We start from the raw sequence: 18,322 nt of genomic DNA, 5'->3' as shown, positions 1-18,322 counted from the left end.
GCAAGAGGAGATCCCCAAACAAACTTTCCCTCCTAATGTACACATATATAATATAAATAGCTGCTTCTCTACTTGTATATATACACTAAACCTCAACAGGACCCCATTTGTTCCCACAGTGATCTGCCCATGAACTATCTCCACTGTCCAATATTGAAAATACCAGTATGCAATGTATATTCCACATCCGTTAGTACCAGTAAAGACTCATCAGTGCTCATGGCTGCTACCATCAGCCCTGGGCCTCATCAATCCTTTTTTGATAGAGTTCTAAACATCCATATTACGGATGATTAAACAGATCAGAAAACTACAAATAATCAAGAAAGCCAAACATTGTTTTAAGAAGAAAAATCAGATAACATGCTGAGAAAGGAATGAATTTGCATTGATATTTTGCAAAATCAGAAAGAGAAATAATCCTTGCTGCATTTAAACCTTTTAAGTCCATATGCTTTTAAAATCCCTTGATGACCCCATTAATCATTTTGAAGTGATAACAAAAAAGAAAGGATAACAATAAGCTCATTTATCATACACCCACTTATCTGATTTGAGCTACTACTAGGGGTCAGTTTTTCTGTGTATACTATACACATATCCAATCAAAAATCACCTATTGAAATTATAGTTAATCAGGGATTTTCATCCTTTTGGAAGAGGAACATACCATTTTTTTCAAATATAGGTGTAGCCCCCTATCTTTGGAGATTCCGTTCTGGACCCCCCAGCAGATACTGGGGATACACTTTTAAAGGAAGGGAAGAACTGTCAGTGCCTCTCAGAGGCTGCCTCTCTGGCAGGCTGAGGTGTGAGGAGACCGGGCACAGCTTCTCCTTGCCTCAGAACACCTCCAGGTGTGACTGAAAGGCACTTCTAGTTGCATTAGAAGGTCCTACGAGGGCCCCTCCACCAGTTTCAGTATCCAGTGATTTTGGTATCTGTGGGGGTCAGAAACAGATCCCCGTAGATACCAAGGGCCAATCTATACTGACAAAACAATCAACACCCACAAGGTTCCATTTCAATATCTTCTAAAAGTAATGTTGGCATAATCAGATTATTAGCACATCCAGTTCTTGCATACCATACTTGACTTTCCCAAAACTGTGTATCAGAAATCCATTTATAGCCATGCAGTCGACAGATATACCCACAGCTTTTTTAAGGTAGTCAGCTACCGCCATTAGTTATACTTACAGCTAAGATGCTAATCAAGTGCTCAATAAGTGCCAAAAAAAGCCCATCTGCTGTTAACAAGGAACAGGTAGAAACACAAGGCTGAGTAAAGATTGTGTGTTTCAACCTTTGTATGCAAAAGAATGACTAGCATTTTCATTTGGATCTCAGCAAATTTGATTCAAGAAAGTCAAATAGGGAGTGGAAAATCTATTGCACCTATGAACATTTATAATACACTACAGACATCAGGTACAGGAGACAAACTATAATTTTACTGACACTACGAGCATGTAGTGATACAGTAGATTTCTTACCTCAAGTGGAGAGTCACAGAGGAATCTTGTGAACTGTATTTTGGATATTTATCAGAACAGCAGAGTATGGATGTTCAGTATGAATAAAACATGCACAAAAGAGAGAAAGAAACAAAAGTCAATACGACTTCATCTGAAATACATTCATTCCTAAAAAACTATATGATTTACAAAAATGCAACTTTTATTAATACTTTATTAGTATAAATGAGAATACATATGAGGATTACATCTGCAAATAGTTTCAAAGTTGCATTTTCAATCAACCGTAGAAATCATGTATGCAAAGTCACCTCGTAACATGAATAAAGTAGTAACTTGTGTACTACATTTAAATCTTTACCACCACTCATGGAGGTGAAGGGGGTGGTGGTGAGGAACTGGGACTTTTCAGTGGTGGCACCTCAATCATAGAATTCCCTCCCCTTGGAATTAAGAACTGCTCCCTCCCTTCTTGGAGATTTTTCAGCTGGGACTGAAGACATTTTTGTTTAGATGGTGAATTATGGCCTTTGATGGCAAATGCTGACAGTGACTCTTGGACACTATTTGACTGGTATTTAATAGAAGCTGATCCATTGGGAATTTTATTGTTTTTAATGCTTTGTTTTATTTATTGTGTCTATTTTTTATTGTTTTAAAATGATTGTAAGCTTCCTTGAGTGCTCATACCAAGGGAGAAAGGTGGAGTAAAAATCCATTAAAATACATATATTCATTAGAGCAGTAAGACAGGAAGTGACAACTTCCTGCCACTTGACAGAAGATTTTAACTAAGTAGTGCCTTAAATTTGTGGGATAATCAAATGAAACAGTTGTGGCATTAAAGAACATGAATGGGCTTAAGGCAACATTTATGCTGTAATCTGATATCTTTCTAAGTGATCAGAGGTCCTCAGCTGTTCACCACTAATGCTGAACCAGAGTTTCTTCCTTGAATTATCTTGGGTGGTGATTTTCTTCTATTCTCTCAAGTATCAGGAACCACCAATATAATCTGCCGCTTAGTAATATTTTGCTTGGAAGACTCAACCCTGGTTTAGATAGTCTGCCTTTTCATGGTGGAGTGGTGCATTTCCATCACATGCATGATGAGGCAGGCACCCTTTGCTGCTACAATGTTTTCCCTTCAAAAATAAAGGGCGACATTGAAGAAATGAATATAAACAGACTTCACACAAGCAGGCCCTTGTATTAAGTACCTGGTTCACGTGTTACAACATACCACTTTTCAACAAAAAGATTCAAAGTAGTTTACAGAGAAAAATCAAATAACTAAATGGCACCCTGTTCCAAAATGGCTCACAATTCATTATGGAAGAAGGTGCACCCCAGCATCATACAAAGGTGGCCTAAATATCTGAAACAGGACTCTATGGCTCAATTTTTGCTCCTGCTCAGGCCAGACTTCCAAGCAATCCTAACAATTATGTAAGCTGAACTGTTGGCAGCTGCTTAGTACATGGGCCTGCCTTTCGAGAGAAGGCTGCATTAGAAGAGCTTGATTTCTTCCCATGCTAAGTTCCTACCAAGAATAGATCATAAGGAAAAATTAAGATAAACTACACTCATAGAATGACTGTTATATGGATTCATCCAATTCTGAATCATTTCAGCAGAGCAGTTTGTGATACAAATTTTTAATCACTTGTCATTTGTATTGGAGATCATGTCACTACAGCTTAAAACTATTACCACAGTAAAGATAAATACTGAATTACTGCTGAAATAAAAGCAGTTCTACTGATCATATGTCCTGAAAGCACTTATTTTAAAATATAACAGCAAGGTGCCACAAATAATACTGAATAAATCTGCATGAAAAGTAGCATACCATGATTAAAGTCATGAGATTCAATTTGGGCAGTATGGAGAGTAGTAATGGAGAGTAGACTGCCATTTGAAAAAGGCTTAATTTTTTCAGAGAGTTTTGATTTCTGTCTCTCACCAAATACACACACAGCACTGTGCATTTGGACTATATCCAAAGTTCTCTCTATGGGAACAGATAACTTCATACAGTTGCACATATGGACAGATTCATTCCATGAGTGGAACTCTCCTTCCACATAAGGTAACTCTGTCCATACACTGTGCAAAAATCTCAGTTGCAACCCAACATGCACAAAAGACTGTGGTTAACCAAAATGGGTCAGCAAATACTAGCTAGATAACCACAGTATCCAGGGCCGAGGGGAGGGTCATAACTCTTCTTCCACATGCCGCCACGCTTATCTCTCATGCCCCTCCAGGTTTCCCTCACCTAGTCTCAGGAGGGAGCAGGTGGGGAGAATATAAGTAACCTAGATATGGTTGAGGGGCATTAAGTATTCATCCGTCTCTCTCCCCACCACACTCCCACCAGTCAACTGTCTCCTGAAAATGCTCATCAATCCCACATTTGCTTGAGAAGGAACACATGGGGTTGGGAGCCCCCACACCTCATTTATTTCCTAAAGGGCACACAGACCACAAACCAATCCATGTTCAGAAGTCGTCAGGAAAATCGAGTTCTCTAAAACCACTTTGGTCCAAAATCTTATGCATATACAAAGCCTTTCAAAAGCCCAGGATGAACCAGAAGGTCATCCAGAGTCAGTTTGTGATGAAAATAACCTCATATTTGATCCTGTGAATACAAGCTATGATCTGATTCAGACATAATAACACCCCCAAATACTTGTTTTCCCACTAAATAACTAATCTATATAGGCAAATATGGAGTTTAAAAACCCTAAGGAACTTTGCTTGTTTATTATTCAGTTTTATTTACCAAGGAAGAATTTATGTTCCTTGAAATCATAGAGCAATGTTGGCATGAAATCATAAATCATACCAATATGGTTAATGTGAAATTTAGGCAGTACATGTCTTTTTGCCCACATGGGGAGATATTTTTATAGTTTTGCCCCCACCACATGTGCTCTGCTCATTTATGTTTGCCTTCATAAAGGCTCATAAGTTTCTCTTAATGTGTTTTTAATATGTTTTTATCTGTTAAATTATGTTTTAATTCTGTTTGTGTTTTTTTTAATATGTTGTAAGCCGCCCTGGGTCCCTTTGGGGAGAAGGGTGGGATAAAAATAAAATTTATTATTATTATTATTATTCATAAATGCATTGGTCTTTAAGGTGCCACCAGACACTAAGCTGCTTTAATTGTCTATAATAATTATACTAACTAGAGATTCAAGAAGCACAATTTACTATTCATCCAAAGAAACAAATAAGATATTTATTATTCATTGAATCAAGGTTCCAAAGAACCATAATATGATTTTCTTATTAAGGCCACTTAGTTTTGTTTCCACATTTGCTCCTACTTCAGTATGTCTATAGCTGAAAGCAAGATCTAATTAATCTACAAATGCATGCATGGTAAATATTTAGACAAGTCCTTTGACAATTAAGAAAGGAGCCTTCTAGAAGCCTAAACCACTGCTGACAACAAGGGAACAATGTGGTAATAAAAGTTACCCCTGTCAAGAGTCATTCACAGTCAAGGTGTTCAAAAGACTCTGTAATCTGAAGCTTTATCACAGAGGGGAAACTCATGACAGAATGGGAAAATTGTGGGTTTTTAAATTCTAATTATACCTCTGAATTCTGAAAGTAGTAAAGACATTTTCCAAAGATTTGATCAGAAAAAGGCCAATTTTTAAGTGACTGCTTTCCTTTCCTTAGGAATTTCCTTAGTAATTCCTTTAAATCAATAGTTAAAATAAAATAAAAACCTGGCACTAGAGGAGAAGCAGCATATATTTGATATTAGAAAGATTCTCAAGAATTCCCAATTCCAGCTTTACAGTGGTCAGTAAAAGCCAGAAACATATTTCAAATATTTGCTCACTTTCAAGACACTGTTATGTAACATTTTACTTCAAGGCATTTTCAAGATATTTAAAGTTAATGTAGAATATTTAACATACAAGTTTGTGGTACAGTCAATGTTGTGTGATCCCTTACAGAAAAAAAATATTTCATTCATCAGTAGATGAGAAAGTACAAGATTGAGCTTCATATACATAGTATTAAGAGTTCAACAGAGCCTGAAGACAGACTAGCTTGTCACATCATTTGTCATGTACCATACAGTATTTTATGTGTGTTTCAATTTGCCAGTTTTTGCTGCAGCTGCTCCCCATATGCTTGGTTGAATCTCCTTTTTAAATCCTGGTTTGTTAGAAATTCTATTTAAAACAAAGCAAGACTTGCTAGGCAAAACCTGGCTTATTCAAAACAGAATGGAAGTAGAAAAAACTTTTCTGCTTGTGTGCTAAGGGCAGTTCAAGATTTGTGAGTGTCATGCATAACTAGGATTAAACCATGATTCAGTATACTGTCTGAATTGAGTCATAACAGTCAAATCAATAATCCATTAAAATAAATGAAGACTATCTGCTACAACATCAGGGTAACCCAGAACAGAGGTTCAGAGCTGATACTAGAATTAAAGTACAAGTCCAAAAGTTTAAGTTAATTTGAACATAAGAATGTAAGAAGAGCCCCACTGGATCAAGCCAAAGGCCCATCCAGTCCAGCTTCCTGTATCTCACAGTTGGCCCACCAGAGGCCTGAGGAAGCACACAAGACAACAAGAGACTGGCATTCTGGTGCCCTCCCTTGCATCTGCCATTTTGAGGTAACCTACTTCTGAAATCAAGAGGTTGCACATACCCATCATGGCTTGTAACCTGTGATGGACTTTTCCTCCAGAAATTTATCCAATCCCCTTAAAATTAGTGGAGGATGGGGGATGCTCAGCTCAGCAGGCCAGCACATGTTCTGCATACAGAAACCCCAAAGAGCTGCTAACATTTAGGGTAACAATACTGAGTTGGATGAACCAATAGTCTCACTGTTAATATACAAACATTTGTTCCCAGCAGGAAGAGCAAGCGTTCTTAGATGTCTTCACAATACTATCAGTTTTGATAGTATTAATACTATCAGTCAGATAGTATCAATACTATCAATTTAATATTGACCACTAACATACATACAGCTAAGGCAGTGGTTTCCAACCTTTACATGAAGTTTGGGAGCACTGTAATGATTTGCGGAGGGAGGAGTAACAGCATCACCTGGATAGTGCCACCACTGCAAAAAGGGGCTTTTTTACATACCTGGAGGTTGCTACAGCCCTCTGGAAGGTCACCATCTGCGGGCCTCACCACGCCTCACAACTACTCCCTAACACAGTGGTTCTCAAAGTTTTAGCACCGGGACCCACTTTTTAGAATGAGAATCTGTCAGGATCCACCGGAACTGAAACCAAAAGTGGATCGTGATTACATTAGGGAGCATTTTGAGGGGGAAGCCCTGCATTCTTCAGAGGGCCATAGCAACACCTATATATATATATATATATATATATATATATATATATATATATATATATATATATATATATAAAAACCTTTTTTGCAGCAGCAGTATGATCCAGGAGGTGCCTTCACTGCCTTCACCATAAGTCACTCTTCTTAAGGGAGAATGCAGCGATTCCAGCTGCCTTGGGCGTCACAATCACCAGGTTCAGAACCACTGTGCTAAAGAGGAAACTTAGTACAAAGAGTACAAACAACTATTACTTAGTACAAACTATTTTTTATTTTCACACTACTGAATTGATATTACATCTTGTCTGCACTCCGACAGTAGAGTAAAACACAGCTCACTTACATATACTTAGACCAGTGGTTCCCGAACTTTTCCAGCCCGAGGCTCCCCTGATCCTTGTGGCCATTGGCTGTGGCTCCCCATTACATCACCTCACCTAAGTTACCCCCAAAATGGGGATGAAGGTGTTATAATTAAACATTAGAAATAAAAAAACAGCTGCCAGCACTCTGAGGCTGCAATCCTAACCACACTTACCTGAGAGAAAGCCCCATTGAACAAAATAGGACTTACTTCTGAGTAGACCTGGTTAGGATTGTGCCCTGAGTTTGTTAGCAGTACACCTAGAGGGGTTTGGAAAGGCAGGGGGGAAGTGATGAATTGGCTGGGGGAGGGGAAGACTGTTTTGTGTGCATCTGCTAATCGCAAACTGAAACCCAGAGACTGTGGCTGCAATCCTAACCTCACTTTCCTGGGAGTAAGTCCCACTGAACACAATAGGACTTACTTCTGAGTAGACCTAGCTAGGATTGTGTCTTTTGTCTTATAATAGCAGCTAACATGGGAAGTAACCCCCCCCCCCCCAAGAAAAAAGAGGCAGGAGGAAAAAGGGGGTGGCTGAAAAGGAATAGTGTTTTTATTTTTTAATCCATTTTTGGAGACAAAGCCATCAAGAGTGGCTTTTTTTTCTTTTTTGAAGGGGGAGGAAAAAGAGAAAGATGAGGATCCTTGGTTAACCTGACAGAGACTCCAAGCCTATATAGGTCTACTCAGAAATAAGTCCCATTTGAATCAATGGGGCTTACTCCCAGGAAAGTGCAACTAGGATTGCAGCCACAAAGAGCAAGATTACAACTCAACCCCGAAGTACACATTCACACACATACCCAACATGTAGGTGCCACCCCTATTCCCCCCAGGCAAGATGAAGGGATGTAGGCTCGGCATTTGGACACACACACCCCCAAAGAGCAGGCTGGGCTACCTCCTTCCCAAGCAGAGGAAAGTGCTTCAATTCACTGTTCTCTCAAGGTCAGGCTTCCCTCCCGGTTTGAAGCCTGCCAGGAGCACAACCTGTGCTGATGAGTTGCAGCACCTCCTCCGCTGCCCAACCAGCCTTCTCTCCCACCTTCCCCCACCCACCTCATTCTCAGCCTTGGGAAAAGCAGCAAGTCAGGATGCAGCATGTGCAGCTGAGCTGAGCAGAGCTCCTTCCTTCCCAAGCTGAGGAAAGCACTGCACTGCCTGTACTTAATCTTCCCTCCCAGTCTGAAGCCTGCCAGGAGCGCTCCTGTGCTGATGAGATGCAGCACCTCCGCACTCTTCTCTCCTCCAGCCTTGATCAATCCCAGGATGCCCATGGCGAGGGGCACACTGGGAAATGTAGTCCTTGGAGCGAGGTTGCACATGGAGGGAGCTCCATGATGAGATGCAGCACCTCTGCCTGTCCAGTCAGCCTTCTCTCCCACCTCCCCCCACCATGTTTCACACTGCCCCACCCACCTCATTCTCAGCCTCAGAAAAGCAGCAAGTCAGGAGGCAGCACGTGCAGCTGAGCAGAGCTCAGCAGCAGAGCAGCTGCTGGCCACCTCTCTCTCCGAGATGCCTGGGGATGCCCCTGGAGGCTAGCCCCGCCTCACTAGGGAGGCGGGATGCACAGACTGAATACCTCAGACCTAGACTGTGCCAAAAGCACACAAGTAAACAAACAACTTGAAGGTTTTTTTCCCCCCTCCAGAGGGGAGAAAGAAGTTCCACTGGAAGAAGGCTATGGCAGATGGAGATCTTGCCTTACCGAGTTTATTATATTACTGATTTGAGCTACTGTACTTTTATTTTTGCCATCCATCATCCTTCATATTTAATATTCAACTGTCATTTGGCGAAGATAATGAAGGAGGGAAAAAGACAATTCACAGCCATTCCAATCACATTACTGCAGCTTTTTAGACGGTGAATATTTTGTCTTTAAATACACTTTCTTCCAACACAAATACTTGCCTAAGCCTAAGGTAAGGAGGTTGTCCAGTTTCGCAGTGGAAACTGAGCAACATGCTATTTTTTTCCCTATAAACTTGTCATTATAAAATATGCCAAAGGTGGGGAAGTAGAAAGCTTGCTTCAGTAAGACTAAAATCGCAATAAAATTGTTAACTATGGCTATTTGTGAAAACTACTGTCAGACTTATGATCATGTATGGAAATGTTTTCTAAATGGTGTAATTGCCACTTGGTTTGTTTTGGTTACCCTGCAGATGTAAACTGTTTCTTTGGAAGACACAGATTACCATAAAGGGACTTAACAACCAAAGGTTAGTTTAATGGGGGCACAGCATTATGGAAACTGCATATGACAGCCCCCAAATAGTTGCTATCAAAGGAGGTACAAAAAGATTTTAAATCCCTTAATCAGGTACATAATAACGATGCAGACTTAATTACCACAAGGCAGCAGTACAACTGCTTTTGAGTACTCATTATCAAAGATTTATGAAAGACAGCATTCAAACTCTAAGGAACAGTGTGTTCCACTTGAACATACTTAGTATGTTTGGTGTCGTGTGTTCTTCTCAAGAGAAATTCAACAATGGTTAAGTAGCTGCATCAGATTACCTTAAGTGGAACACACAAGTTTTCAAACCACACAAAAAGGAAACCAATGCTCACAAAAGGAACCAGTCCCATTAATTTTAGCTACTGCAGCAAGATTGAAAGCAAGCTGCGTTCTAAATGCACAGCATCCCATCTGCTGTAGACACATATTTATCAAAGGTCCAAAGAATCCAAGGTTTCTATTCAGCCTCTCTGAGTGTGAGCCCAATGCATGCGCCAGGGCAGGCTGTCATTTCTAAAGCAGTAGTGGAGAGAGAGTTAGTGAGGCAGTGCTTAGATAGCACAGAAAACTTTGAATATGACAATTACCATGACCCACAGAATCCATTCGTGTGCTGTAAAATTATGGGTGCCATACACTGCCCGCTGAAGGAAGGACTAGTGGTGCAACATTATCTGGATGACATCAAAGTGTTTTAGTCTGTTTGCACATGGGCACATGAGCCATTTCGATGCATACATTTGCCATACAGCAGCGGTTCTCAAACTCTTTAGTGGCACTAGAGGCTGCTGCCTGATATATAATGGTGATTGGGCAGCAGAGCTCCTCCCCCAAGTAGCTTGTTTAACCCTTAATGCATATAGCCTAATCTGCCCTATGAGTTTCACAAACCACCAAAAATTAGGTCATAACCCTCTGGTAGGTCCTGCTATCTACTACTCTTTCCTGCTAACAACTGGCCTTCAGAGAAACACATTGTGAGGAACACCAACCCCTCAGAATACTCAGTTTTTAATTTTCTCTTTCACTTTTCTCTTAATTTTAATTTTCTCTTGCACTTAATTTATAAAACCCACAAAAAGCATCAAACACCATGCAGTTATGCTAACATCCTTGCAAGCAGTGGGCAGTAATTGTCAGAAAAAGCTCCATTTCATTAATGCAGGAGTCTCCAAACTATGGCCCAGGGGTCACATTCAGCCTGCTACAAGATTTTATCTGGCCTGCAGCAATTTGGAATTTTTGTCAGAGCATTTGCTAATGTTTAACATTTTTACTCATTATATATAATTTGGCAGTTTAAGCATGGCGTTGTTTCTCTGTAACTGTTTCTTTTTTGTTCTGAATCATATATGTTGATTACAAAAAGGAGCCAAGTAAAACTTATTCATTCAGTCTTTTATAAAACTGATTTTTTTCAGTCTGTGAAAATGTATAAAATATATGACGTGGCCCTCTTACTGAAAAGTTTGGATACCCCCGTGTTAATGTACTTCAGCAAGTACTAACAGCCTGTTTAACTGTCAGGAACTTTGATCCACTGACAGAATAGTGTTTGCTGGAGAACTATACAATATGAAGTTGTACGGTCATACATTCAACTTTCAAACACAGGTTCTGTGATCCACAAAAGAGGAAGAATAAAAAGACCAAGATCTGATAAATGTAAAGGTAGAAGACATTTGCTTTCCATAAGAGAACCCGGAAGGCATTTTGGATGCATGACAGAAAACTTTAATAAACCCAAATGCAATCTAATTTTTCACATATCCTCTATTCATGTGGCTTGCTAAGTCCATTTCCAGAAGTGATGTGAGGAATTCATGATGGTCATTGGCCACCACTTCTATGTTGCACTATCATATATGCATCACAGGTATCCCCACTTTTTGACTGACTGTTTTCAACAATTTGCTCTTTCAACCTTCTCTCTCAGCGCAGAAAGCGTGTGTGTGTGTACATGGACACAGAAGGGAAAGCTGCTGGGTCCTTTTGAGCTGTTGCATCTCTCTGGCAATCTGACTTCACAAGTTAAAACAGATTGTCAAGTGACTGCCTCTCTCAGACAGGAGGACTTCAATCAGCATTTGAATTGTAAGCTAAATAAGACCCATGTTCTGCTTCTCCATGATTTATGGTTTTGGTCAGTGCTCTGGTCCCTAACCTGTCAAATATACCTGTATACCGTCCTTAACCCAATGAGTTTATGCCTTGAGTTTATTTTTATTTCCCCTTAGATTAGTGTTTCTGATCTAAGTACTTGAGGTGCTGTATGGTGGTACTTGTGGGACCCCCAGACTCCCGTCAGCTGGGAGCGAGACTAGCACGCCAATGCAACAAGCAGCAGTAGGAAGCAGTAGGAAGTTTGGCGTGGTGAACAGAACTCCAGTGTGTGCTTTTCTCATGCTGGAAAAAGGCCTGCCATCAGCCAAGTTAGGCTGGCACAGGGGTTGGGTGGGAGGTGGGAGGGTGGAACAGGAGTAGTGTTTTTGGGCAGGGGAGGGGTCAGGATTGGCCACAGTAGCACAGGTCAAATCCTAACCCCCACTCCTGGGCCCCGCAGCTTTACATGGACTGTATGGATTTGCACCAGCAAATCTGCTGGCATGAATCAGAGCAGGAGTGGCTGGGGAATGCTAGCATGAGGAAGTGGAGCTGCCTTTCAGCTGGCACCTATCTTGTGCTGGATACAGTGCAAGCCACTTAGCCTGCCTGTTCAAGAGCAAGTTAGGTTTGGGCTGTCTGAAGTGTAGCCTTATTTACACAGCATTTCCAACACCACCCCACTAAAAAAAGTCATATAAATCAATGCAGGGCCTTTCTTAGCAACTAGCGTTAGTAGCTTCAATCTTTAGAGTAGAATCAACAAAAAAACAATCTCATCCTTATTACACTGTATATACTGTTCTTTTCCCATGAATACTTGAAGACATTTGTATGTACCCACTGGTTTTAGAAAAGGCAACAGGTGGTGAATGCTCCTTTCGTTCAGAGAGAGCTCCCAATGGTAGAAACACTAGTTAGTGCGCCACACAATGTGTGCGCTACAGGAAGGGCTGAGTTTTAGCTTTGGATTTTTCCCTTCAGATGTCAGAGCCCAGCACAACCAGCATGCTAATCCTGAGTCTCTTTTATTTCTGCACTAATTGGTAATCTCACTGAGAATGCTTACCATAATCCAAACAGGAGAAAAACAAATGGGATGAACAGTTGATAAGACCCAAGTAATAAATTCAAGCTTTTTAACTTGTACTTCAAGTACGCCCTTTAAAAATACGTGCAGCAAAATATTTGAGACAACACCATTAAGTTATGTTCCAGGATGTTCTAGCTTTTAGATTATAGGACACAACGGCAAAAAGAGGCTCTGCTTATGAGACACTAGAAATAACAACAACAACAACAACAGTATTTATATACCGCTTTTCAACTAAATGTTCACAAAGCGGTTTACAGAGAAAAATCAAATAACTAAATGGCTCCCTGTCCCAAAAGGGCTCACAATCTAAAAAGATGCAAATGAATACCAGCAGACAGCCACTAAAACAGACAGTGCTGGGGTGAGGTGGGCCAGTTACTCTCCCCCTGCTAAAAAAAGGAGCACCCACTTGAAAAAGTGCCTCTTACCCAATTAGCAGGGGTTGATAAGGGGAAATAAAGGCAAGACCTAATTCTCAGTGGAAGTGAGAAGTGCAGTGGAAGTGCAATAGCTCTTTCTGAAGTCATTATGCCATTCTATAATCGTATGCAAAGTATTTCCTGCTCGCCCTATCAAAGAGCATAACAATCACATTAAATAGCTGTATTTTTGAAAGGTCACTGCAAATTTAAACTAAATGGGGCGTTCACATGATTTTAAAGTCATTTTCCCAAATAATAATCTCATAAGGACCAGTAAAAATGGGTCGAGATTTTCAAAAAAAATTACACAATTAAATGTTAGGAATATGTAACCAAATTTCTTTATATGAAGTAACTTCTATCCACTGGATACTATCTAAGGTAGACACATGCTGCCAGTCTTAAATAAGCCTAAAACCAAACATTTCCTTGCAACTTATGCTAAATCGAACATGACAGCAGTAGTTCTATGCAGACTGCATGTCTGATTCCAACAGCAAAAGAAGTACAGTACATGACTGAGAGATAAGGAACATGTACACTGAGAGCGAGTGTGAGAGATCTTTCTTTCTGTACCTTTTCTCAACTCAGCTCTGATCCTGGAAGTGACTTCAGTTAACAAGAATCGCTTGGGGAGAGGGGTTGAGATACTTGCATTTCTGTGAGCTTCTGGATGCCCTGTCCAAAAGATTTGTAGCAAGAGACTGGGGACTGCACTTGTAGAATCTCTGCCAGGATACTCAGTACATTGCTGCCCTGGTACTGAGGGATCTCTGTGTATTTTACAAATGTACCCAGCAGAAGTTAATTAGGTGCGTAGCAGGTGAATAAGGTGCACATGCTGAATTTTCACCTGGATTCATGCCTTCTCTCTGGCCCAATGCTGAGCTGAAAGACCAAGGCAGTGGGGCACATAAGTTCAGGTGTGTCTCAGTTGACCAACTCCACACTTGTTGGAGTACAAGTGAAAGCTACAGATGCCTTAGGTATCATCATAAACTCAAGGTGTTCTTTAAAAAAAAAAATCACAGAATGTTACTGAGTATGCAGTGGCATACCTAGGACTCGCGTCACCCGGTGCGGGATGCCTGTATGTCACCCCATAGAGTGGGCAGGCAACACCCCAGGTGGTGGGCGTGGTGATGTACAATCACCCCACCCCCACTGGAGTTTTGGCTGTACCTTTTGACAGGACACAGATATGCATTCTGCATGAAATTATGCATTGATTGATGTATAACATGATGGTATTATTCCTCCAAACTCTGATTTTAGTGATTTTGAAAACTTGTAGAGTCTCACACACACCCGTGTCAACTTACTAACACATTATTGCAGCAGTTCTCAATCTTTTAGCACCAGGACACACTTTTTAGAATGACAATCTGTCCAGGACCCTTTGGAAGTGATGTTATGGCCAGAAGTGACATCATCAAGCAAATTAAAATAAATTATAAATAATTAAATTAAAATAAAAGAAATAAGTGGGAGCCAGTCCTGTTCCACCAAGTGAATTTTCTCTGTTGTCTGCCTGCAATAACCTCCCCCCAAAGAATCAGTAAGATTTCCAGTCTTCCCCTGGGGCCCAGTTTAAAGTTCTTCTATGTCAAGCATATCAAGATAAAAACCCACCTGGCTTTACAAGTGCAAAATAGAAAACTTTCCCCTTACCAGTTCAAGCCTCTTTTTTTGTCCTTTTTCGTGGGGGGGGGGGGAAGCTGCCTTCTGGAGCATTTGTTGCGCTCCATTTCCATCAGATCAGGACCATTCTGGTGGCCTCACATTCCTCTTTGCCTGGCCTGACCAGCAGCCAAGGCACGTCTGCCTACTCATGAGTAAACACAACCATGCAGCTGAGTTTGCTTTCCATAGGGCTCAATATACTCGCCAGCTAGGAGGGAGGGAGGAAGGGACCTCCTTCTTGGGTGTTTTTTTTGGGCTGCATTCATTGGATCAAGACCATTCAGGTGTCATTGGATCCCTCTCTGCCTGCCCTTTCTGAAGCATTAAGGCAAGTCCACCTACTTGCGAGTAAACACGCGATATGGCTCGGTTTCACTTTCCATAGGGCTCCATGCATTTTTTTGTTTCCGGTTTTTCAGCCATAACATTTGAACGAAAGGAGTTATTTCGCTCTGGTTTTTTGCACTGCATTCCGCTGGACATTCCGCATCCAACGGTGTATGGCATGACAGGCTTGCCCCTAAAACTGCGATGTTAGCACGTCATCCCCCAATGTGCGTCACCCCCCTTGCGCGTCACCCGGTGCAGCTCGAACCCCCTGCACTGCTTAGCAATGCCACTGTGAGTATGCTTTTAAGACATGTGCAACAGGTGCACATGGGCAAAATCCACTGAGAGGCCAATGCAGAGGCCATTGGCACAACTCAGTGTAATGGTATTCAAAAATGAGGAATGCAAGATTAAAGGTGCAACAATAGAAAATTCTCATTGTGGGAATGGGGAAGGACAGAACTACTTACTGTGTTGTCAGTTTGACTGCATATGAGACATAAAAGATTGGGGTGGTTGTGGATCAATGAACAGGACTGCCAAAGACCAAGATTATCTTATCACCACCTATTTTTAATCGAAAACCTCCACCACATATTTTCTATGTCAATTTAAGCATTTCTTCTCTTTTATTAAATTATATCAGATTATTAATTATTTAAAATACTTATATCCCACTCTCCACTTCTTCAAGGGGAGATGCTCAAGGTGGTTCACAACACATTTATAAATTTGCATCTTGCATTTTGATCAAGATGATCCCAAAGGGGGCTTACAACAATACAAAAAACCCAAGAACCCTCAGACCACCTCCATCCGCTTCTCCACTTGCCAGGCACCTGTAACAGAGTTCTTTTCCAGGTATGAAAGAGAAGGAGGCAAGATCCCTGCAGCTGCTCTATTCCCCCAAATGACAATGGAAGCCAGGCTCTCCTTCACTAGAGTCACTGTTTTTCAAAATCATCATCTTTATGACTACCTTTATCATATACATCTTCACTGATACCGACAGCTGGCCCATTAAGCAAATAACTTCTATTCAGATCTGTCTGCTGTGACGATTAACAGGTAAGTTATTCATTACTGTTAATCATGCCAACACATCAATAATAAGAACATGCAGTGAACTGTACCTGGTGCTCGTTACATTCAGCAGGAGTATCCTTGTGTATGGCCATCTGATACTTAGCAAATAAAGTGGCAGACTGCGTGAAAGATGATTTGAACTGTGGGTCCTCAAGAGAGGCTGGTACTAACCTCACCTTGAGAACAAGGAAAACAGGTATTTTGTCTGAATTCAAAATGGTTCAAAATGCTGCTGAAGGTAAGGCTAGCGCAACATCTCCTCAAATCCTATTTCAAAGCCTCTGCCAAGGAGACACACAAGGAAGCCCAACAAACTGCCAAAGTTATTGGAGTTTGAAGTAAGGGAGACACACCCAGTGCCAGGCTGGTTCTTCCCTACTATAACACCAAACTGTATTTTGTCAGACTTATGCTTAGTGCCACATCTTCTTTTGAACCCTTTACATTCCTTGTTCATTTAATGTGCATGTTCACTTCATGCAAAAACATGTAGAGAACGTTCTCAAGATTCCAGGAAAGCCAAGGAGGATTTGACTGTTTCGTGTTCCAAGATGATGTGTCAGTGTGGTTTTCAAACTGTGCCCTGAGGAACTCCATACTTTCTCAACAAGGTCGTTAAAGGATTACAAGTTTTACTGAAGGACAGTTTGCCCACTATTACCAATACTATCCTGCTGGCTAGTACTTGGTGTGTTCTAGCATACATTCCCAGTTCATAAAGAGCAACAACAAAACCATGAACACACTACAATAGTAAGCTTATCTTCTATGGTACATTTCCCATAGAATTCCAAGCGAGTTTATGCACTAACAGCCCGGTGGGAATATACCTAGATTATCAGAACCTATTGATTAGAGTTCTTTTCTTCCAAAAAACTTCTGCTCCTCATAAAACCTTAATTACATAGGATAAAATGGCAGGAATGACATCCCTTAAACTAGGAGGGCTGGACCATGTGAACACACCCAAGATAGATACTGCTTTCAATGAAGAGCAAAAACTGTTTACAAAATTTAGAAGTCAGATAAAAGAAATATGCTTCTGACCTCTGCAACTGCAATACCCAATATGTGACACACCAGAGAATATTAGATATCTGGATTTTTGCACCCATGGCCTTCCCTTTTTTTTTTGAAAAAAGGTAGCATATACTTAAGTATACTTGTTCAGAGAAAAGACCTCGCCCCACAAGGTTAATCATAGTCAAAACAGGAGCCTTTATTCAACTCCAAAATGGACTATCCATAAAGTATGGCATACCCAGGAAACCATCTTAATTACCCAAGTCTTTCCACTATCTGTCACTCTAGCAGACTTCACTGCCAAATAATTTACATTATTGTATACACCAACCACAACCCAGACACATTCTCAATAGTTGAAATAGTAAAGAGCACATTTATTCAAGTGATGCTCAGTTAAAAAAAGTTAACACTCTTAGACCAACACAACACTTAACAAGGAAAATGAACTGAAACTAATGAGGAAAAAAAGAAAGCATGGGTTGAGGAAAAGGAATTGCCATAGTATGAAGGAAGATAGGAAGGTAAATTATGGTATGGACAGGGGCAAGAGGTGGTACCTATGATGCACTGGGGACACAAGGGCTTGAAGATCTTGTCCAGCTCAACTACATTCAACTTCAGAAAGTTGCAGAGGAATCAACCAAACTTAGTGCATGGTGGTGAGCAACCTAGAGCAAGATCACAACAGGGACAGGAACAGGGACAGAACAGAATGGAAATGAAGAACAGGTAAAGATTAAGGCAAAGTGTTGAATGCATAAGTGGACAAACATTTTAGCCAGCATTTTCTTCCCTACATTTGTCATAACTTCTTACATCTCCCTCGCATTCTCCCAGTGTGCAACATACTTTATGGATAAGAGCGCCAGCACAACTTAAGTCCAAGATAGCTACATTCAGTGGCATGACATTCAGTCATGAAACATATTGTAGTTCCAATAGACCTACCCACTGTAGAAATATGAAGTCCAAAAATCTAGCTATCCTACTGTAAAACAATTTACTGTGTATTTCATTTGTTTTTCTGTTCCTCTTGATGCAGTATCATTAACTCCTGAGCCAAATCTGTGTGTGTTTGTTCATAAATACATAGAATTATTTGTGGCACCAATGAGATCTGCAAAAC

General features: G+C 40.7%; 1 protein-coding gene across 5 annotated transcripts in view; it reads right to left on the bottom strand.

Moving 5' to 3' along the window:
- ATE1 (arginyltransferase 1) overlaps positions 1-18,322 on the bottom strand; it is an 85,376-nt gene that overhangs the window by 49,387 nt on the left and 17,667 nt on the right. For 3 of the 5 annotated variants that reach the window (XM_066621142.1, XM_066621146.1, XM_066621144.1), the window contains exon 8: positions 1,497-1,529. In XM_066621142.1, coding sequence (XP_066477239.1) covers positions 1,497-1,529 — 33 coding nt within the window. Of the gene's footprint in view, positions 1-1,496; positions 1,530-16,217; positions 16,347-18,322 lie in introns of all 5 variants that reach the window. The other 2 variants (XM_066621143.1, XM_066621145.1) reach the window with 1 other exon arrangement.

The sequence above is a fragment of the Tiliqua scincoides genome, chromosome 3 (assembly GCF_035046505.1).
Source record: "Tiliqua scincoides isolate rTilSci1 chromosome 3, rTilSci1.hap2, whole genome shotgun sequence".
Lineage (NCBI taxonomy): Eukaryota > Metazoa > Chordata > Lepidosauria > Squamata > Scincidae > Tiliqua > Tiliqua scincoides.
Note: the sequence above shows the minus strand (reverse complement) of the source record. Positions and strands in the feature narration are given on the sequence as shown.